The sequence below is a fragment of the Xenopus laevis genome, chromosome 9_10S, assembly GCF_017654675.1.
Source record: "Xenopus laevis strain J_2021 chromosome 9_10S, Xenopus_laevis_v10.1, whole genome shotgun sequence".
NCBI classification, from domain to species: Eukaryota; Metazoa; Chordata; class Amphibia; order Anura; family Pipidae; genus Xenopus; species Xenopus laevis.
Genome location: NC_054388.1, coordinates 89,850,906 through 89,875,490, shown reverse-complemented (window position 1 = coordinate 89,875,490; position 24,585 = coordinate 89,850,906). Strand labels below are relative to the sequence as shown.

At 38.5% G+C, this 24,585-nt stretch overlaps 1 protein-coding gene across 3 annotated transcripts in view; it reads right to left on the bottom strand.

The window, feature by feature from the left end:
• The window catches only part of LOC108702303 (synaptotagmin-17), a 59,893-nt gene extending 40,750 nt beyond the window's left edge, over nt 1-19,143 (bottom strand). Inside the window, exons 1-3 of one of the 3 annotated variants that reach the window (XM_041578478.1) lie at nt 18,903-19,143; nt 18,686-18,767; nt 2,157-2,174 (exon numbers count right to left, since the gene is read on the bottom strand). In XM_041578478.1, coding sequence (XP_041434412.1) covers nt 2,157-2,174; nt 18,686-18,700 — 33 coding nt within the window. In that variant the 5' untranslated portion in view covers nt 18,701-18,767; nt 18,903-19,143. Of the gene's footprint in view, nt 1-2,156; nt 2,175-14,277; nt 14,367-18,685 lie in introns of those variants that run through there. The other 2 variants (XM_041578477.1, XM_041578479.1) reach the window with 2 other exon arrangements.
• Between the last annotated feature and the right edge of the window lie 5,442 nt (nt 19,144-24,585).

Genomic DNA, 24,585 nt, shown 5'->3' with positions numbered 1-24,585 from the left:
ACACTGTTGGCACACAAGACCTGTAACTGGTATGGCACTTTCAGGCAGTGCACATTAAGTCAAATTTGTAATTTCAGCCAAAGGGTTTGCATTTACAGTGGTGTGAAAAACTATTTGGCCCCTTCCTGATTTCTTATTCTTTTGCATGTTTGTCACACAAAATGTTTCTGATCATCAAACACATTTAACTATTAGTCAAAGATAACACAAGTTAACACAAAATGCAGTTTTTAAATGAGGGTTTTTATTATTTAGGGAGAAAAGAAATCCAAACCTGTGTGAAAAAGTAATTGCCCCCTGAACCTAATAACTGGTTGGGCCACCCTTAGCAGCAATAACTGCAATCAAGCGTTTGCGATAACTTGCAACGAGTCTTTTACAGTGCTCTGGAGGAATTTTGGTCCACTCATCTTTGCAGAATTGTTGTAATTCAGCTTTATTTGAGGGTTTTCTAGCATGAACCGCCTTTTTAAGGTCATGCCACAACATCTCAATAGGATTCAGGTCAGGACTTTGACTAGGCCACTCCAAAGTCTTCATTTTGTTTTTCTTCAGCCATTCAGAGGTGGATTTGCTGGTGTGTTTTGGGTCATTGTCCTGCTGCAGCACCCAAGATCGCTTCAGCTTGAGTTGATGAACAGATGGCCGGACATTCTCCTTCAGGATTTTTTGGTAGACAGTAGAATTCATGGTTCCATCTATCACAGCAAGTCTTCCAGGTCCTGAAGCAGCAAAACAAGCCCAGACCATCACACTACCACCACCATATTTTACTGTTGGTATGATGTTCTTTTTCTGAAATGCTGTGTTACTTTTACGCCAGATGTAACGGGACGCGCACCTTCCAAAAAGTTCAACTTTTGTCTCGTCGGTCCACAAGGTATTTTCCCAAAAGTCTTGGCAATCATTGAGATGTTTTTTAGCAAAATTGAGACGAGCCTTAATGTTCTTTTTGCTTAAAAGTGGTTTGCGCCTTGGAAATGTGCCATGCAGGCCGTTTTTGCCCAGTCTCTTTCTTATGGTGGAGTCGTGAACACTGACCTTAATTGAGGCAAGTGAGGCCTGCAGTTCTTTAGATGTTGTCCTGGGGTCTTTTGTGGCCTCTCGGATGAGTTGTCTCTGCACTCTTGGGGTAATTTTGGTCGGCCGGCCACTCCTGGGAAGGTTCACCACTGTTCCATGTTTTTGCCATTTGTGGATAATGGCTCTCACTGTGGTTCGCTGGAGTCCCAAAGCTTTAGAAATGGCTTTATAACCTTTGAAATTGAACTCAGGTGTGATAAACCACAGTTAAGTTATTTTTTAACAAGGGGGCAATCACTTTTTCACACAGGCCCATGTAGATTTGGAGTTTTTTTTCTCCCTTAATAACGTAAACCTTCATTTAAAAACTGCATTTTGTGTTCAATTATGTTATCTTTGACTAATAGTTAACGGTTTTTGATGAGCAGAAACATTTAAGTGTGACAAACATGCAAAAGAATAAGAAATCAGGAAGGGGGCAAATAGTTTTTCACACCACTGTAAGTTTTCTTTTGAATTTTCAGCTCATCATAGTTTATGAAAAACATGAATGCCAAGTTTAAAAGACATTGGGGCAGATTAAAATGGATGAAGTGGCCGCCCCTAGCGAAAAATCACCAGAAATCTCATCCACAGGGACATTGCCAATTTACTAACAGTCGTAGACGACAATTCACTAGTGAAAGAGACCATCGCTAACGCAGATTAACGCCCTATTGCCAGGCGCATTTTCGCTCAAGGCGAACAATCGATACTTGGCTGTTGAGTCGCATCTTCGCATTTTAGTGAATTAGCATAGTGGTAACAAATTTATGCCTGGTGAACTGGCACAAAGTTTGGTGGATCGTTTGCTGGTGAAAATTCGCCCTTTAGTGAATATGCCCCATTAAGTTAAAGGAGACACTGGGAATCTAAAAAACGATCTAATAAAAAAATGATAAATTGGGATGTATTTTTAGGTGTTAACTTGCCTTTGAGGAATGTCAATTTTTTTTCTTATACTCTATTATATCATGCTAATTATGCTAATCATTTGGCTAACTGACAATAAATACAATTTACAGACACAGACAGTTTAATTTTCAGCCACCAGGATGATCACTGAGGTTACCCAAAATGTCAAATAAACTCACCTCATTAATAGGTTCCAGCTGTCCTTTTTCATATCCAGAATGAAGCAAAAAATAAATAAAAAAAAGTGACAAATGACAAAACCAATTTAGTGATAATTTAGAGCACAATAAATTGTAGTAAATAACTAATATCTTAGGGGTTTAATGCAGTTTGTGGACCTACATTAGCTACGTGAGGCTGTTATTACATTCTGGGTTCAGCCAGCTGAATACTTTCATTTACTATTTAGCAACTCCCAGAATCTCATTCCAGCAGAGATACTGTATCAATCTAACTCATTTATACATATTTTTCTACCTTTTACACTACTTAACCATCAAGAAGACAGCATATGAAACCTAGTGGTTATCGAGAACTTTAAACTTAATGACACCCATGGATTTTTCACTTCACAAAAAAAAGTATTCTCAGAAATAGAAGTGGCTTGAATACATCTGGGACCAGTTTAATCTCTTTCCTATATAGGAAGTCCCCTGAAACTGTGTCTAAATATTTTGGGAGTCTAGTAGACACCCAGTTACTTGATTAATTAACCCAACAGGGATTGTAAATGAAATCGCTAATAAAGTAGCTGAGCTGTTGCGCTCTCAGTTAAGTGATAACCAGTTTCTTAGAGGACAGTGATGGAGGGTACACTGGATGCTTCTGTATAATCACTTTCTCTCTGCTCCCACATTACCAAAAGCCCCAGACATTTAAATCCTATTCACATCTCTTCTCCTTGGCAGCAGGGGATATCTCACAAAATCCAAGCCCATACACAACCTCATCAAAAATTAACTAATCCCAGCAACTCCCTGCACCTATATCATGTGCCTTACGGAATGTATGATCAATATGTAACAAACTAACTGCTATGCATGATCTTAATATATCCAGAGCCTTTTTTTTCTAATTAATACTGAAGTATGGATCGCCACAACGGACAAAGTTTCCCCAACTGCCCTTTACTTTACATCCATATGACACTCCTGCAACCTCTAAATTTTTAGGATCACTTAAAAGCTCACCTATTTATTCATGCCTATAACAACTTCACCTTGGTAATTACATTACCAGTAGATAAGACCATCCCTTCAACCCTTTGTTGTGACTGGTTTGGTTTAGAGATAAGCAGGAGTTTGTTATCCATGTTTATCCATGCACTGGGAATATAATTATGTGCCTCTCAAGAACCAAACATGGAGTAGTTTTAGTTTCCCAGTTTGTCCAGTTTTGTTAAAAAAAAACACAAACCTTAGATTTTAGGGGGTTAAACTATTAGCCAAAGACTATGTTCAGCATGAGCCTTGTTCATTAAATTCACATTCAACAAGAGGGTATGCTGCTCCTTTAGGGGTCTAATTACGAAAATTTAAAATAGAAAGACTATTTTCCCCAAAAATAGTTTTTGATTTTGAACATTTTTTTTTTACGCACAACTCTTTTTGCAAGTTTACAAACTTTGCTTTTGCTCTCTTTCCAGTTCAACTATTTAAAGCACATAGCAGGGTCAGAATAGAGTTTCTTCCAATATTACCCTACAAATAGTAAGCTAAAACTACAGTTGAAAAAAAAAAAGACATTTCTATAAGCATTAAACCTACGCTACCTCCCTGGTGTGGCCTAGAGAAGTTGAATTAAGATTAAGCAGTGAGCAGTATAGCCCAGTGGATTGAAACATTTCTGTCTTCATGCTCAACTTTGAAAGAAAACATAAAAAAATGAGTTTTATACATCACCAGGAATATGTAGAGTGAGATGCATATGTGCAGAAAATCCATTAGCTACCACTTTCGTTGAGCATTTCGGTCCGTTTCATTTAAATGGAGTTAAATGGAGTGGTAGAAGACCAGAACCGATTTCAGAGGCATACTAGCAATGCTAAACGGTAACACCAGCTAATGTGACCTATAATGAGTTTCACATCGCCGCTAGCAGAGCTGTCATTGCTAATAATAAACGTCTCTTGGTAATTTACAACATGTTCATTTACAAATGAATATGTAAAAAATATAGCATATTTTAGGAATGCAGATTTGTAAGAATTTCCTACATTAGTCATGCTGCTCAGATCCCAGCATGACTGGTGTAGAGAGAAAAATGTATATTGCATCTAACTTAAAGGAGAAGTACCACTTGGGGGTGCCAAATGTTAGGCACCTCCAAGTGAATATATTTAATTACCTGAAACCCTGGCCGGTGCTCCTATCAGCAGAAAACTGCACTAGGCCGTGGTTATTCCAGCGATCACCATGGATAGCTTCTCTTCCGGCTTCTTCTTTCTTCTCGCGGCTGCCCATATGCAGTGAGAAGCCGAAGTCTGACAACAAAAGTTGGCTATTTCGCTCTACTATGCACGTGTCTGCCCCGGGAAATTTGAAGAAAGAAGAAGCTGGAAGAGGATTGCTCCGTTGTGCTCCCTGAAACAACCCCGGACCGGTGAAGTTTTCTGCTGATAGGAGCACCGTAAGTAAATACATTCACTTGGGGGTGCCTAACATTTGGCACCCCCGAGTGGTAAACGACTTTCCTTCTCCTTTAAATAAACTCTCATATAACACTGAGCTTGTGGTCATAAATCAAATGATGGAAAATGTACAAAATATATAGACACAAATGCCATAGCTTGATAGCACTTGATAAAGATGTGAAATTATTGGTGCTATATTTCAGCAGGCTATGGAAAAGATTTCCTTGTTCTGTACGTTCTGCAGTAGTACAACAGAACCCTTATATATTAAATCTGTTTTTTGATGAGCAAGAGTATCCTGTCCCTTGCAACACCAAAGAAGAACTTGCCTTACTGTACCACCCTCTAGTAACAATACTCGAGTATAAGCCGACCCGAGTATAAGCCGAGGTACCTAATTTTACCTACGAAAACTGGGAAAACTTATTCGGGGGAATGTAATAAAAATCGCTAACGGAAAAACTATTCGCAATGCAAAAAGTTATGCCTTTGCGCGAACAAATTTTGCTTTGTGCGAATTTAATATAGCTTTTGCGAGCCCAGAAACTGTTTAGCGACCACTTCCGACAGTGAAAGACCGTTTGCAAATTTTATAGTTTGCGCCAATGCGCAGTCAATGTAATAAAACTTCTTACTGAAAAAGTCGTTATGTTTGCTCCAAAAGATTATGACACCTTCAAGTACTTCTTATGAGTGTGCAATTAAAATTTGCAATGCGCAATTAAAATTCGCAATGCGCAATTAAAATTCGCAATGTAATAACAGTTTAAGGAACAATGTTACATTGCAAGATGTGGATTTTTAGTCTTATTGGTGCGAATTGTTTTGCTCTTTGTGACTTTTATTACATTCCCCTGATTGACTCTAGTATAAGCCTAGACACAACTACAGCCCTGTCTCCCAGCAGCGCACATTCTGCCAAAGCGACCCCCCCAGCGATCAACCGGACTTCTTTGCAAAGTTGATGGTGACAGAGAATTGCCAAACGGATTACTGTGTGCATTGTCCCACTGTCCCACTACCATGTGCAGAGGGTGCTGTTTGATATTGCCATCACTGTTAATCTTTCGTATAACCAACAGAGGGCGCTGTGTGATATTGCAGTCACTGTTATTCTTTCATATAACCAACAGAGGGCACTGTGTGATATTGCAGTCACTGTTAATCTTTCATATAACCAACAGAGGGCGCTGTGTGATATTGCAGTCACTGTTAATCTTTCATATAACCAACAGAGGGCGCTGTGTGATATTGCAGTCACTGTTAATCTTTCATATAACCAACAGAGGGCGCACTGTTATTCTTTCATATAACCAACAGAGGGTGCTGTGTGATATTGCAGTCACTGTTATTCTTTAATATAACCAACAGAGGGCGCTGTGTGATATTGCAGTCACTGTTAATCTTTCATATAACCAACAGAGGGCGCACTGTTATTCTTTCATACAACCAACAGATGGTGCTGTGTGATTTTGCAGTCACTGTTATTCTTTCATATAACCAACAGAGAGCGCACTGTTATTCTTTCATATAACCAACAAAGGGTGCTGTGTGATATTGCAGTCACTGTTATTCTTTAATATAACCAACAGAGGGTGCTGTGTGATATTGCAGTCACTGTTAATCTTTCATATAACCAACAGAGGGCGCACTGTTATTCTTTCATATAACCAACAGATGGCGCTGTGTGATATTGCAGTCACTGTTATTGTTTCATATAACCAACAGATGGCGCTGTGTGATATTGCAGTCACTGTTATTCTTTCATATAACCAACAGAGGGCGCACTGTTATTCTTTCATATAACCAACAGAGGGTGCTGTGTGATATTGCAGTCACTGTTATTCTTTCATATAACCAACAGAGGGCGCACTGTTATTCTTTCATATAACCAACAGATGGCGCTGTGTGATATTGCAGTCACTGTTATTCTTTCATATAACCAACAGATGGCGCTGTGTGATATTGCAGTCACTGTTATTCTTTCATATAACCAACAGATGGCGCTGTGTGATATTGCAGTCACTGTTATTGTTTCATATAACCAACAGATGGCGCTGTGTGATATTGCAGTCACTGTTATTCTTTCATATAACCAACAGAGGGCGCACTGTTATTCTTTCATATAACCAACAGAGGGCATTGTGGGATATTGCAGTCTCTACCCAAGTGAACTGTTGGTATAGGAATGATTAAAAGTGACCGCAATCTCAGCTAATCGGGTCGGGTACCGCTGACCCGAGTATAAGCCGAAGTAGACTTTTTCAGCACATTTTGGATGCTGATAAACTCGGCTTATACGTATACAAAAGTAGTATAAATAACTACTCAAATAACCCACCCAAAGAACTGCATTGTGTCTTACGCTAGCCCAAGATGTGAGGGTTTTAAATCAAAGGCTTGTTACAAGGGTGTCTGGGGATTCGGTTGCCATGGTGCCATTAAAGAGACTCATACCAAATAAAATCATAGATTGCCATCTTGAACTCTGCTTTAATTTAGACGAGATTGGGTCTTAGTAGGTCAGGGCCTGTTTCACTTAATTACAGCTTTACATTGTATAGATCATATAACATGCTGTTTTGTATGACGCCAAAATGGGTTTACTGTAGGTGATTTGTAATACAGGTATAGGATCAGTTATCCAGAAACCTGTTATCCAGAAAATTCTGACTTAAGGAATGAACATCTCCCATAGAGACTCCATTATAATCAAATAATCCAAAAATTCAAAAAGGATTCACTTTTTCTCTGTAATAATAAAACAGTATCTTGTTCTTGATCCAAGATAATATATAATTCATCTTTATTAGAAGCAGAACCAGACTATAGGGTTTATTTAATGTTTAGATGATTTTCTAGCCAAATTACGGAAATATCCATTATCCGGAAAACCCCAGGTCCCGAGCATTCTGGATAACAGGTCCCATATTGGTATAGTTATTATTACTATTTCTCCAGGAACTGGAAGTTGAATCTCTAATGGCTTTCAGAGGGTTATAAATTAGCCCCAGTTTGGGTGACCAAGATCAAACATACAGTAAATGCCACAGGTTTACAATATAAAGTTATACAGAACAACATAAAGTACTGTATATGTTCCACAGTTCAGCTCTTTCTGTACAGGGATAGGATCTATTATTCACAATACTTGAGACCTATGGTTTTCCAGATAAGGGATCTTTTCTTATTTTGGATTACTGTACCTTAGGTCTGTTAAAAAAAACATTTAAATGTTAAAAAAAAAACAATAGTATGTTATATCACCAATGTGGATCCATGCAGCTTAGATACTATCAAGTACAAGGTACTGTTTTATTATTACAGAGAAAAATGAAACCATTAAAATAAATCATTAGAATAAATTAGAAATATTTGCTGCTAATGGCGTCTATGTGAGGTAATTTGGAGCTTTTTAGATAATGAGTTTCTGGATAAGTGATCCTAAACCTGTACTACCAAGAGAATATTTTGTGTAATGCCCAACAAAGAGAAATCACATGCAAGTACATTTGTTATGCCAGGCCATTGTGTCTGCTGTTGCTGCCAAGATTCTGTCCTTCAATCTGCTGCCTGGAACATTCTATTCCACTAACCATTTCTCTTAACTAAATAAATTAATATTCTCCATTCTTTTATTGTAAGATAGGATCCCCTTTCCTTGTGACACAGTCCTCCTGCACAAACTCTCCTCTTCTTCCCCTTGTATTTTCATTCCTTTGGGATGATGGCTGTGTCCCTACAGTGCTTTATAACATAGCAAGAGAATCATTTTATTATAGTGGTAGCTCTGAAAAGGCCAGAATCTCTCTAGGGGGCACATTTACTGTGGTTCGAATATCGAGGGTCCCCATAGGCTTTCTAGGCAATTTGTGATCAAAGGAAAATCGTTCGATCGATGGATTAAAATCCTTCGAATCGTTCGATTCGAAGGATTTAATTTTTCCTTCGATCGGTAAATCCTTCAACTTCGATATTCGAAGTCAAAGGATTTTACTTCGAGGGTCGAATATCGAGGGTTAATTAACCCTCGATATTCGACACATAGGGGCAGATTTACAAAATTCGAGTGAAGAATTCGAATGTAAAAAACTTCGAATTTCGAAGTATTTTTTGGGTACTTCGACCATCGAACTGGTTAAATTCGTTCAAATTCGAACGATTCGAAGTAAAAATCGTTCGACTATTCGACCATTCGATAATCGAAGTACTGTCTCTTTAAAAAATACTTCGACCACCTACTTCGGTAGATAAAACCTACCGAAGTCAATGTTAGCCTATGGGGAAGGTCCCCATAGGCTTGCCTGTGATTTTTTTGTTCGAAGGATTTTCCTTCGATCGTTGGATTCAAATCCTTCGAATCGTTCGATTCGAAGGATTTAATCGTTCAGGATTTGCGCAAAATCGTTCGACTTCGATATTCGAAGTCGAACGATTTTAGTTCCCAGTCGAATATCGAGGGTTAATTAACCCTCGATATTCGACTATTGATGAATCGGCCCCTTAGGTGCCGATTCACTAACTTCGAGTGAAGGATTCGAAGTTAAAAAACTTCGAATTTCGAAGTTTTTTTTGGGATACTTCAACCATCGAATGGGCTACTTCGACCTTCGACTACGCCTACGAATCGAAGGATTCGAACTAAAAATCGTTCGACTATTCGACCATTCGATAGTCGAAGTACTGTCTCTTTAAAAAAAACTTCGACCCCCTAGTTCGCCATCTAAAAGCTACCGAAGTCAATGTTAGCCTATGGGGAAGGTCCCCATAGGCTTGGCTAACTTTTTTTGATCAAAGGATATTCCTTCGATCGTTGGATTTAAATCCTTCGAATCGTTCGATTCGAAGGATTTAATCGTTCGATCGAAGGAATTATCCATCGATCGTTCGATTGAACTATCTGCGATATTCGAAGTTGAAGGATTTTAATTCCTAGTCGAATATCGAGGGTTAATTAACCCTCGATATTCGACCCTTAGTGAATCGGCCCCCAATTAACTGTACCCCTAAGTATAATGTATGTGTCTCAGAAATTCTACAATTTGACAAAACCAATGAACACAAGCAATGTCATTTTGCTCTTTAGGAAAAGCAAGAGAGTGGCACAAAAACGAATAAAACGAACATATGGTGAACGTTTACATAGGAGTTACTGCCATGTAATATATTTTAAAAAAGTCTGAGAAACCATGTTTCCTGCAGTCTGGGGAAATGATCGTTGTGACCCTTGCCCTTCTGATGAGAGCCGAGGCTTGCTAGTAAACTATTAGACGGAGAGGGGAGGGAGTGGGGCATTTGTGTATTGTGCAGGCTGAGCTTTAGAGGATAGACCTTAGCCTGGAAATTGTAACCATAGAAACATCTGAAAAGGATAGTAAGGCTGCAGACCCTCTCACCTCTCCTGGGAGATGGAAAAATCAGACAGAATAGATGAATTTTCCCATGTGCCCTCAGCATCCAACAAGTAGAATGGGCCACTCCTCCGCATGTGTTTGTGTACTGAGTTTTATAAAATCTTGCCTACAGCTGGTGGGGATGAAACTAATGTCCTATAAATCCACTCGCTCAACTACTGCTGGCTGCTACTAAAAAAGATTCATGACATGTTGTCTACCAAGGTTGTTGGAAAGTCTTGACATGCCGAATGCTGGAAAGCCGATTTCATAAAAGAAGGCAATGTTTATGAGAAGCTCCATTGTATCTGTACAAGTAACAACATAGCCTGACCTACACACAGGCAGTCTCTTACATTGCTTCATGTTTATTCCTCAGCCATCAACATTTAATTCTACTTAGTTAATTTCCAAGGGTGAAAAATGAAGAGCAATTGCAAATGAACCTCATCCTTGTAAGTGACTTGATCTCAAAAAACAGTGCTCAGTATAGGATAACTTATATTCCATACACTGATATGTCTATGCATGAGCAAGATTCATTCTGGCTGAAAGTAAAGTGAATTAGTGTTAGTTTCTTAAAGCTCACTTATTCTACAGTAAGGGGTTGATTTTTATATTGGGCATTTCTTGATGAAAACATTTTTGAAATGTCGAACTCCTGGTAATTCAGAAGGGTTCTAGAGCTCAGAACTGCTGCTGAGCTCTTAACACCCCATTGAGCAGAAATGTATTCAAAGCAGCCAAACAGGAAAATGTGAGTAAAATGTTCTTGACAATAAAAAAAACATGGTAAAAAAACAAAATATAGACCTGCTGGGGAATCATAGAAAATTTATAAGAATACAAGTACAGGTATATGATCCCTTATCCAGAAACCGAATTACGGGAAGGCCATCTCCCATGCAGTTCATGTTAAGCAAATAATTATTTCCCTTTTCTCTGTAATAATAAAACAGTACCTTGTACTTGATTCTTGTCCTAAGCTGCATGAATCCATACTGGTGGTAAAACAATCATATTGTGTAAATTATTTAAGCAGACTTAAGGTAACAAATCACAGAAAGATCCCTATTCCCGAAAAGCATTCCTATTAAAATATAGGGTGCGTGGAAGTGGTGCTATTAGATAGCGGCCATTGGCATATCTAAAAAGAAAATGCTGTGGTTAGTAAGACTGTAATAGAATAGACAGCATACTAGTTGTGGTCTGTGATTCCTCCTTCCAGGTCAAACTGCTAATTCGCCAATGTGCACTGGTTAAATTACATATTATTAAGGGGAAATGAAGGTCATCACTAATGGGTACAATGAAACATAATTAGTCTATTTGTGACCAGTGGCTTTCCAGATCCTTCCTATTATGCATGACTATTTCATCTGATCAGATCATTTAACATTCAGAGAGTCTTTTTACATATCCGATGGCTCTCTCTCGATACCCCTTACTTACTCCGTTTCCATTAAACTACTGTGGGATTAAAACTGTAATTACTGTAATTTGTCTCTGTAAAGAAAAAGCAAAATATCAGTGTGCAGTGTTCGGCTACAAAATTACTGCCAAACTGTATATATTCACTATTTATGCTCCATTCTACTAGCTCAGTATTTATGCCTGAAAGTATTAATGCTTAGGGGCACATTTACAAAGCTCGAGTGAAGGATTCGAATTAAAAAAACTGTTTTTTGGGCTACTTCGACCATCGAATGGGCTACTTCGACCTTCAACTACTACTTCGACTTCGAATCGAACGATTCGAACTAAAAATCGTTCGACTATTCGACCATTCGATAATCGAAGTACTGTCTCTTTAAGAAAAACTTCGACCCCCTACTTCGGCAGCTAAAAGCTACCGAAGTCAATGTTAGCCTATGGGGAAGGTCCCCATAGGCTTGCCTGGGATTTTTTGATCGAAGGATATTCCTTCGATCGTTGTATTAAAATCCTTCGAATCGTTCGATTCGAAGGATTTAATCGTTCGATCGAACGAATAATCCTTCGATCGTTCGATCGCAGGATTTGCGCTAAATCGTTCGACTTCGATATTCGAAGTCGAACGATTTTAGTTCCTAGTGGAATATCGAGGGTTAATTAACCCTCGATATTCGACCCTTCATACATCTGCCCCTTAGTATTATTTTCCTACTTAGTGGTCATTTGGTATTTATGCTGCACTGCAGAAATGTTCTTACTAAAAACACATGTTGGACTAGATTCACATAGGGGTATATTTATCAAAGAGTGAAGTAAGAGATCGCCACAGTCTGCTAGAGTGAAATTCCTCCACTCTCCATTCATTTCTATGGGATTTTTAAAAGAGTATTTATCAATGGTTCAAAGTGAACGTTCATCCTTTGATAAATACGCCTTTCAAAATCCCATAGAAGTGAATGGAGAGTGGTGGAATTTCACTCTAGCAGACTGTGGCGATCTCTAACTTCACTCCTTGATAAATATACCCCTCTAGTCTTTGTTGGACAGAGCTCACAAAATACAATACTATAATAATTGCAACCTTCAAAACTTAGTTTTCAGAGATCAATATTAAAATCCCATATTGTCAGCTGGGAAACTGTAAGGGGCCAATTCACCAAGCTCGAGTGAAGGATTCCAAATAAAAAAACTTCGAATTTTGAAGTGTTTTTTGGGCTACTTCGACCATCGAATGGGCTACTTCGACCTTCGACTACGACTTCGAATTGAAGGATTCGAGCTAAAAATCATTCGACCATTCGATAGTCGAAGTACTGTCTCTTTAAGAAAAAACTTCGACCCCCTAGTTCGCCATCTAAAACCTACCGAACCCAATGTTAGCCTATGGGGAAGGTCCCCATAGGCTTGCCTAATTTTTTTGGTCGAAGGATAATCCTTCGATCGTTGGATTAAAATCCTTCGAATCGTTCGATTCGAAGGATTTAATCGTTCGATCGAACGATTATTCCTCGATCGCAGTTTTTGCGCTAAAATACTTCGACTTCGATATTCGAAGTCGAAGGATTTTAATTCCCAGTCGAATATCGAGGGTTAATTAACCCTCGATATTCGACCCTTGGTGAATTTGCCTCTAAATATGTCTAGCCCCATGTCAGATTTCAAAATTAAATATAAAACAAATCTGTTTGCTATTTTGAAAAATGGGTTTCAGTGCAGAATTCTGCTGGAGCAGCACTATTAACGGATGCATATTGAAAAAAACATGTTTTCCCATGACAGTATCCCTTTAATAACCAGTAATGTTAGGTTTGCATATAGTGAGCTAAGTCCCAGTAAGGTTATTAATTGCTCAGTGAGCTCAGTCCTATTAATGCACCAAATACAATTAGTAGTTGCAGTGTCCTTAAGTAAACATTATGTAAGACAGTTGTGGTCAAATTAAACAGGGTAAACTCCCTGATTTCATGTTATATAGTGTGGTTCCCTTAATATGTTGTTGTACTGTTGTAGAAAAACTACTGTCTACTAATGTGCCACCCTTTACTTTAATGTGCTCTATAGACTAATTGACACAAATACTTTTGCCTTTAGATTTGGGTAGAAAGATTTGCCAGAGCCAGGCATGACATGGAATAATGGTAAACAACAGATTATTTTTCTCAATAATCTCTCCAGAGCATTATAAAATATATTGGAATCCCCTTCGTGGATCTAGGATGCCTCTGCCTGGCTGTTGTTGAAACATCACCACCACTCTCCCTCCAAAAAACCATCTGCTGGCAATCTGGGGGGCTGTAGTTCAACTGCTGCTGGACGACAACAGGTTGCACATCCCAGATGTACAACCTGGCATCCACAACTGTAGCTGATTTACAGTTCATAGCATACTTCAACAGTGATCAGTGGGAGTTATAGTTCCAGGCGATATCCTTTTAAATCCTATCAATAACCTTCTCTTACTCGACTTTAAAGCATTCTTAGTAGCTTGGACATATTATTAACCGCCCACATCATTTTAGCTTTAAGTTTAAATAGCAGACCGCTTCCTAGTGCAACAATATGATAAGAAGCAGTCTGTAAATAGCAGTCTGTGCAAGTCAAAATAATGTTATTTTCCAGTGGAGTCATATTAAAATCTGCAATAACAATGTTTCTCTGTTATGTCAAATATCCATCAGTGCTGTTCCACAAATACATTTACATTTATACAGGTAATGCACTGTACATAACAGAAAATACTCACATTCACATAATTTCATAAAACAAGGATTAAAGTGGAATAATAGAAATAAGAGTGTCAGTATTAAACACATGTTTATCAGCTGGAGAAGGAATACTTACAATCATAGTGTCAGGCAATCAGGAGAAGGCAGATTCTCTCTGAGATGCTCGGATATTGCAGGCATAATGATGTATTACATTACATTATGGGCAGAGAGTTGCATGCTGATGACTAACTGTGGTTTGTTCCAAGATCATACCATGAATTAACATGCAAGTGTGGGAACTGCATATTATTACAGAACTATTTAGGACTTTCAGGCTATCAGTCTCCAGCTTTAGGGCTCTTACACATGAGCGTTTTTACCTGCGCTCCCCTGCGTTCCGTTTTTCTGCATTCAGCTGCAGGGGAGCGCAGGAATAGACGCATTTAATTATTTCAAATGGGGCTGTACTCACACAGGCGCGTGTAGGCGCCGAACGCAGGTTGAGACGCAACATGCTGCATTTTTCCTGCGTTCGGCGCCTACACGCGCCTGTGTGAGTACAGCCCCATTTGAAATAATTAAATGCGTCTATTCCTGCGCTCCCCTGCGCTCCCCTGCGGCTGAACGCCGAAAAACGGAACGCAGGGGAGCGCAGGTAAAAACGCTCATGTGTAAGAGCCCTTAGCAAGCTACAACTCTGCAGTAGCCCTTCACTGGAATGATAGGAGTTTTAATCTACAACTGGAGAGCTACAAATTGAATGTGTCTGGTATAGATTATGCATTCTCTAGAGATGTCTGATATTTTAACATTGTTTTAAGATGAAAAATTATTGTGTGTCCGTATTTTCTTTAACCTTCAATTAACCCAGGCAGCTATTGTCCTTTTTCCTGGGTCTATTGTAATTTGAGCTAGTTCAGGGTTGGCCAGTATGTGGCAGTATCATTTTGTATAAAGGGGAGAGTGCTCAGGGCTTTTTTTTTTTGGACCCCACCTTGCAGGGAGGTGGGTACAGGACTGGGTCTGAACAGTGTCAGGCCCCAAATTAGGAAAAGTTTATTTAGTGGTAAAAGTGTTAGTTATAGTCGCTATAGGATCAAAAGTTAGTGGCAGGACAGGAAACATTTGGGGGTTTGTGACATCAGGAGAAGTGACATCAGAGGAAGTTAAGTGACGTCAACGGAAGTTACATCATGCTCATGCGCAAAACCTCTCCTGAAGCCACCGCAACTGCGCTGGGCATGCGCACTACACTTCACTGATGTCACTTAAATTCTGTGCATTTGCATACTGTATTTTTGCCATAGATCATTACAAATTGTCAGAGATTGGGGAAATGCATTAGAGTGATGGAAGACATGGGGATAGAGGCAAAAATCTGGTAACTCCAGATAAAACGAGGGAGTTGACAGCTCTGCAAGAAGAGTAGTTGGGGGTTAATTTTTTGGCGCTCAGGAGCAGGGACAGTGCCAAGGATTAAGATACCCTCTGGGATCCTTAGTGCTGGGGAAAATCACCAAGACAGTCTGCACCACCCCCTAATAGGGATCTACTTGCAGCATTGTAAAGTGTGAATGATTTCCACTGTTTACTTTGCATGTATTTAAGGACATATACTGCCTGAATACTGTGTTCAAGATTTACTGCCCTGTTCAATAAACCAGTTCACTATTTGAAGAAGCGATACGCCTGTATTTCATTTCAACCTGGTAAATCTGTGCACCAGAAGGTAAGAAGGATTTACCTGAGGGCAAGGTGCTTAGAGGGCCTGTGTTGCCCACAGTCTAAGGGTATCTGGGGAACACTCTCAGCAAGTTACACACGATAAACAATATTCTCATGCCCACCCATGGTCGTGCTACACTAACATTATTACTGGTATGCCTTCACCCCCTCCCCCATCATGCTTATTCAGATAGTAGGGGAAAACAGCAGGTTTAGTAACCCTTATCTGGAAGGCTAATTTACATCCTCATGGATGGTTAATTTACAGCAGTGGTTTTCAGACTATGTGGGTTCAAATTCCCTTTTAGAACCAGTCTCAACCTAACTGATGATCAGCATGGGGTTCTGGGACAATCTAGGGGAGCGATTAATTATTCACCTTAAACCTTACCCTATTCATTTAGGATATCAGATGGTGCTGGGAGTCCTAGTTTAACATTAAGTGGGTGGGCTAGCTGTTGAAGTTCATGGAAGACAACATTGTTCAACCTCAGATTGACAGCATCTGGGCCACTTCATATTACCCATTCCTAGCCAATAGAGATGTGCCTTCTACACAAGACTGAAGTACAGTGCACAGTAATACATACAGAATTTGCGGGCTACCGGCGGAAAGTATTTTAAAATACTAAAGCTTAGTAAATACAGTAAATCAAATATTTAAAAAAAAAAAAAATAATTAGCACAACTGCTACACTAAACAGAGCAGCTATTTCCTTGGGCAGCCAGGTTTATATTTCAAAACCAGCCAAAGGTTATATAAAAAACTAGCCAAAAGCCATTTTTAAAGTAGCTCAAAAATAGCCCAATTTGTACACTGAAAAAAGGGCATTAGTGTATAAAGTAAAACAATAAGGTTATCAAATCAATTAAGTGTCTGGAATTTTCCATCAAATTTTCTATATTAAAGAGGACATTTTTACAATTTCCCTGTAAGTTGCGACAGATTTCTATATTTATTCACATATATATAGGCTTGCATGCTTAATTTGCAGTAAAAAATTGTGCGGGTTTTGAAAGTCCAAACTCACGGCAACTTTAAAAACTAGCCCAAATCCGTACATTGGTTCGGGTTTGGGCTTTTAAAACCCACCACTAATTTTTAAAACTAGCCAAATGCCCATTCATAAACCTTGAGCCTCTTGCCCCAATGACATATATTTCTATATTCATGTTTATGTGCACCCTCTTCCTTTTTATTTTTTATTGTAATCCTTATTTTTAATTATCTTTCTTTTTAGGCCCTCCTAGCTGACCTTCATTTGGGCTTTGTTGCTAGGGTTATAAACATTAACAACCAGACAGCAGTTGAAATTCCAAGCCTGTGAGTGGTGAAGCAAAGCAGGTGCATTGAAAAAAAATACACAAAAGGTAAATTGCAAATTGTCAGGCATAACTGATACTTGTATCACGCTAAAAGGTTACCTCTGAGGTAAGGGATTTAACCAAGGGCAATGTCATGGCTTAGTTTTGCCTTTCATCATTGGGGTTCTGAGTTGAATTGCCTGCACACTATTTGCAGTAAGTGTGTGTGTTTTTCCTTTGTCTGGCTCCTGTAATTGACCTTAGTGACACTTGGGCAGAAACTGATATGATTGATGAACAGTCTCTGCATAGTGCTGCAAAAATGTGTTAGCACTATATTAATAATAACTAATAATAATAATCTGCTGTATTTATCCTGATTCCCAGTCCCTAACAGATGATGTCCTGATGTGTGAACAGCCAAATGCAAATATGTGATGAGCTAAAGATACAGGAGATACCAAGGTGTGCTGATGCACAAGAGGTTTTGTGCATTAATTTAAAATCACTGAGGCCTTTTGTTGCCTATTCCATCCAGTAGCCACTAAATTAAAGACCATGCATTAACCTTGAGCTTCTTGCCCCAATGACATATTTCTATATTCATATTTATGTGCACCCTCATACACATGCAGTTCGTAGAGTTCCAAAATCAAATTATATCCATGACGAATATTCATGTTCAACAGTTGTGCTACATGAAGAGTATATTATTCTAACAGTTTATCTAGTTATAATGAAGACACAGGCACATCTTACCCCTCCTTCCACAGTAACTGCCCCTCTGCCTCCAGTCTAAACTGACTTGATATCAAAACATGACTTCCAATCAAATGTTCTGCTCCACCCAGTTTAAAACTAAAGTAGCTTTAGTCAGACATAAGACGTAATAGGTTTGCCTTGAGCCTGCATCAGTCTAATTAGTAAAGTGTTTTATGTTGTTAATGTACACTCAACACAGCTGGGTGCATAGATCTTAGATTTATTAAGATATGATCATATTTAACAAGTAATTGCCTAAAATGTCAAGAGACTTAACTCTTTGTATGTCTAAAGCTACTGAAACCCCAAAGGGTTAATGGTTTGAAAAAAAAAGCCTAGTTCAGTAACAAACTATTTATACCTTATTATTAAAACGTTTATAATATTTCTTACACATGTTTTCACCCTAGAAAACTTGGTTGCACCTGTCAGCTGAGGTTAACTGTTGCACATTCAGACCCTAGTATGAACAGACATAAATAATGACTGCAATCTTAGTTTTGCCTGCCCTGTTTATCTGAGTGGGGTTTTCCTTTAATTGTAAATTCTAGACATTATTTAATAACCAAATTTGTTATCCCTTTGGGAAAATACCCTTCGCATTGCATTTTTTTCCACTTTCTAGCATCACCTCTCATCTACGTTCTACTGGTGCCTGGACCACATACACACAGCCGGTGCAAGTTTTAAAGCTGATGGAACACATTTACACTGTATTTTAATCCTGTGCAAGTGCAGGTAGCACCTACCTGTATATACGCCATCTTCACTCAAACTGCCATTAGTTCCCAGGTTTGGCTGATCATGGTGCTCCTTTCTCCCATCTTTGCCCTCAAAAGGGAAAAAAAGACGTGACTTGTTTAGCTGATCAGCACAGGGCTGCTCGGTCCTCCCCCTCTTTCATGATGACACTTTCTCTCAGCAGAAAGCCTATTTGTACTTGTGTGTTGAATGTCAGATCAGTACCTTACAGGTTATGGAGATTCTCTCCCAGATTGAAGCTTCTGTATAGCCCGGCCTTGGGTACCTGCTTTTTTTGTCACTTTCAGGCTTTGTGGCTATAATTAGAAGGCTGCCTTGTGTCCATTCTTTTCCTTCTTTTGAATGATGCCTATCTGTCGGCTGAGGACTCAGTGTCGCCACTTACTGTGCATACGCTTTGTATTTAGTTTTCCTCTGCTCTGAAGTCCCTGAGGGCTTATATATTTGTATCTGAGATGCAAGACATAAATGAGGGAAAAACAACATCATTACGTTTATCACCGTTCTTCCCCACTCCAGCTCATTTAAAATTCAATCTATCAACAGGCACACACGTTATATATAAAAACATCTGTCTGTTTTCTAATTTAAAAAAAATATTAGTGCACATTAAAAATTGTTGAAAAAAACCCATTTAAAATAAAATCATTTATCATTAACAAAGTTTAGGCTGATAATGAGTGTATTGAATCAGATCACTGTAAGGAAATTAAATTAGCATAGATTTCATTGTTTAAAAAATACTTATAATGATAGTTGTAGAGTCAAATGAGAAATTTAACAAGAACAGGCTTTAAATAGCCTTTTAATTAGGTGGCATTAGAACTTTTATTATATTTGATTATTTTAATTATATTACATTTACTTCAGTTATTGTTTAATATTTTATTATAATTATTATCTTATGAATTGCTACTTCTAGGCCAGAAATGTATGGGCAGTGTCAGTTTGTGTGATGATCTATCAGCTGAGCCTTCTCCCCCATACAAATATTTATAGGTAGAATCTAGGGTGATTGGTATCTTACAAACCACTGCAAAAATGGAATGTATTTACCTTGCAGACTAAATTCTTGCCCTAGCCCATATCTTGAAAATGTCAGAATATAGCTAACAGTAAAATATGGTGTCTCTTTACCTTACAATTTTTCCCTTTTTATGAGCAGGTAGACTTAGGGAATAAGGCACTACCCAATTATTGTTCATTTAGACTATTGTCTTTTCTGTTGTATATTACTGTACCATGTACACACTTTGCGTTATTAAGTAGATGATACTATGTACACAACTATAAAGGAAGCAGGGGGGCCCTGGATTGTAAAGCGCTCAATAAGGTCCTAATTAATGATCAATGTCAATATATCTTTGTAGAGTAGGTCAACTTACGAATGTTTAGTGGCACTAAATTGGACTTGCCGTGGGGCACAATAACATCTAATTTAAGTCACTTGCTTTAGTGCACCTTTAAAAACTGTTCTGTTTGTGTTGGTCTAAACTTGACAAGGAACCTCACTAGCTAAAAAATATGCAAAGTAACAACAATTTTGAGCAGCTAGTTCTGTGTCTTTTTCTTGTAAACATTTATTTTTGCTGTTCACAATATTTATAGGTACAGAACATTTGCAAGATAGTTAAATGTGATGGTCACCTGTTGGTAGGGTAAAATCCTTTTCAGGACATGGCAGCTACAAGTGATCCTCTGGACAAAAAAAGAAGGTGATGGCACAATGGTCAATAGAATATTATGCTGGGCTATGTATTTTACAGTGAATAGGAATGCTGGATCAGGGTCTGAAGTCATGTCATAACTAGGAGTAGACAGCAGAGGCACATGGCTCTTGTGTATGCCATATGTACTGAATAGTGGGTTAGTTCGGAGTGGACCAAGGGTTGGTTTGGTGATCAATGTGCACAAGCATGGCTTACTGTTGGGGGTGAGCAAGTGGACCACTTTTATTATATTTGATTATCCTGGAGTTGATTTCAAAAAGTAGTTCAAAACTGGGTTTCCCTCTGATTTCACATCAGAGATGGGCAGGATGGGTGCAGGTACTCAATAAACTGTGATTTGCCAGAATGGGTTGGTTTAGAGTTGGGAGAGGGGAGGATAGAGTTAGCTGTGTGGGTTGGCTTTTTGTTGACCTGCTCATCTCTACTAGATACCATTTTACATTTCAGTAAAAAACTATAGAGCAGAAATGCAAAGGCAAAATATTACAAAACAAACATGCAAAACAAATAAAAAACAGCTAGAAAGGAAAATAAATTAGTTATCTGCATCACAGTATAAGTTATATTTAAGGTGAATTACCCCTTTAAAGTCACAGTTAACTAAAGGAAGTAAAATCACATTAACCTATAGTTCTAGTTACAATATGCTAAAGACCTTTAATGGTCAGAATCAAAAGTGCCGCACTTTGCACTAAGTATAATGGGAAAAAATGGTGCTTTTCCCTAGTCATGGCGGCATTATTGTGCTGAAACATGAAAGTGACTTGTCCAAACTCTTGTCACAAAGAGGAAGCATGGACTTGTCAATAAGGTAATAGTATGATAAGGTACATGTGTCGACAATTCTAGTAATTAGATGAGTGTTTGCATATTTTTGTCCACGTAGTATAATCCTATCAGGAAATATTCTTCATTAATGTGTAAGATTACCTCTGAGCAGCAGTGGCAAATACTGCACCGCTATGCTGCCTAGGGCTGCTTTTTATTTCTGGCTGTACCATCCAATGTTGTAAGGGGGCTGGAGTGGGACAAAAAAAGGGGCAAAGTTATGACAGTGCAGAGGTGGGATTGTGAACTTTCAGTGGTGGAGTTGTGAGTTCATTGGAAAAGGCTGTGTGTTGTGAATGGACAAAGCATATTAGATTTGGTGTGTAGGCATGACTTGGGTGCATAGAAGAGGAGTGGTGATAGACTTAGGTGGAACAACAAGGGGTTACAATTTTAGCAAGTAGCAATATGCGGGTCAGGAAAAACTCAACACACACCGACCCTATCTGCAAAATCTCAACCCACAACCGACCCTAAACCATGAAACATTACCATTGTAGGACCCCAGTCCAACCTGTATCCACGTCTTCTAGCTTAGTACACTTCTTCTGTGTACGGCATTGGTTCCAAGTTATTGAATCTTCAGGAGCAGAGGAGGAGTGTACATCACCAGCCTGACCTGCACCCAACCCTAACCAGCAATAGTTTGCCACCGTGCACAACCTGCACATCACTACAGGCAAGTATTTTCAACATACCTATAACCTATAAAATAATAAATAAAAGAAGTGAAAAGTCCATTGTCTTATAATTTGATTATATAAGGTACAATGTTTAGATTATCATATACTGTACATGGGCTACATGTTGTCCAGGCTGTGAAACGCGTAGGAAAGGACAGTGTGGCACCAATTGCTACTCCCTGAACACCACCATATCTCCAACCAGCAGATCCTTCTGAGGAATCCGGACTTTTACCTTGGAACGTGATGTGCTTTTGATGCTGAACTATTTGTGAGTAGGCAATTGTCGTTCTGTGATTACTTTTAAAATATTTATTAAACTAAATTATTATTATTATCTCTACTTCATGTATGACGTAATGAATCAACTGCGGAACACAAAACAAATATGACATGCAAGCTGAACATTGACTGTTTGTAAGTACATGCCCAAAAGGGAAGCCTGATTCGTGTGTGCACCTTGGGTAGATCCAATTAACCTTTTTTTTTTCTGAACACCTTTTAACCCTATTGTGGCTGGATTGCCCTTATCAGACAACATAAAACAGTATTGCCCTATGTGCGCTTCCTTCCTCTTTTCTCTTTTAGATATTTTGCAGCACTGACCAACTTTGGGTGAGAGTTGGAATTAAAGGGGTTGTTAACCTTTAAGTTAACTTTTAGTATGTTATAGGCTGACCAATTCAAAGCAACTTTTCAATTGGTCTTCCTTATTTATTATTTTATAGTTTTTGAATTATTTGCCTTCTTTTTCTGACACTTTCTAGCTTTCAAATGGGGGTCACTGACCCCTTATAAAAACAACAGCTCTGAAAAGCTACAGATTTATTGTCATTGCTAATTTTTATTAATAATCTTTCTATTCAGACCTCTCCTGTTCCTATTCCAGTCTCTTATTCAAATCAGTGCATGGTTGCTAGAGTAATTTGGACCCTAGCAATCAGATTGTGGCAAACTGGAGAGCTGCTGAATAAAAAGCTAAATAACTCAAAAACCACACATAATAAAAAATGAAAACCAATTGCAAATTGTCTCAGAATAGCACTCTCTACATCATACTAAACATTAATTAAAAGGTGAACAACCCCTTTAAGGAAGCAGCTAAGATACTTGAAGTGGCGCAGTATTGATAAAAGCCTTTACCAGAGCTTCTAATGGCCTATGCTGTCTATAAAGTTGGGCCTTTGTGGAGTCCACAATGTCAGGTCTGAGTGGATTGTAGACTGACAATCGATTTTACATGTGAGGAACTGTGAGACAATTAATTTGGGAAATATATTTTTTCTCCCCTCCAGATCAGGTCAACATGCCCCAACACGCCAAAGACAAGCATTTGGTCACACCCATTTAATAGCCACAGCCCAAAAATACCTCTCTCAATACACAAAGCCACACCCTTCTTACATGGATGGAATGGAGGCATCAGAAGTAAAGATAACAAATACCCTCACATTTCATGACATATTGTGCCCCCAGCATTTCATAGTATTTTCATGGCATAAGCTGGTCATCAAGCATTTCTTGACTCACTGTAGCCCCAGAGCATTTAATGATACTCTGTGGCCCCCAAGCATTCCTGACACACTGCGGCCCCCACAAATTTCATTATGTAAGCTTAACGTTAGTGAGAAACCAAGCCAGTAGCTTCTATCTTTTGTTACCAAAGTAGAACACAATCCTAACAAAACAGCTGTTATTATCTGGATCCAAACTGCATTTTTTTAAATGTTTCTGAATTATTTGGATTTCCTCCATTCTGGGTTGCTTCTCTTTTTTCCTCTAGAGACAGTTTGCCAATATTCAGATTCTTCTACATAAAGAGATACTGACACCAGAAATTAAACCTTTTTTGCATCTACCATAAAATTAACCTTGCTATAAATCTACCAATAATTGGCTACTTATAATTTTTCTATAAAGTATTGGTCTGATGCTTTTCCATTACCCGTCTGACTCCCTGTGTTGATCTATGAGGGGGCTGCCATATTTGTGCAGCAGGAGTCCGAAACTTTAACTGACAGGCTAAGATTGGACAGTCAGGTTGACAAAACAGTCAGGTTTAGGAACTTTAACTAACAACTACTTACTCAACATGACCTATAGGTAACTTTTAATGTACATTCATATCTTAAAAAGTATTTTTTTTAGTGTCAGTATCACTTTAAATCTAGCCAATTTTTATGCAGAGCAGGTAGGTGCAGGTTATGCGTAACAGCTGTATAGTGACATCTTCTGGCCAATGTACAAAACTGATAAGGTAAAAACAAATATCTATATTTTCCTGCCTATTTTTGTCATCAGAAAAGAAAACTCTTGCTTTGCATGAAAAAAATTTGTACATTTGCATATAAAACAGTGATTACTGCTTTTTTTTTCAAAAACCACACGCTGCTTTTTATGCTTTGTGCTTCATTTACTTTTACTCATGATTGTTTCTATTTAATTTTTGGTGGACAATAGCACCTCTTACTTGCTTTATAAATGCTTACTTGATCCCAAATAAGATATAATTAATTCTTATTGGAAGCAAAACCAGCTTATTGGGTTTATTTAATATTTACATGATTTTCTTGTAGACAAAAGGTATGAATATCCAAATTAAAGAAAATCCGTTATTCGAAAAAACCCCAGGTCCCAATCATTCTG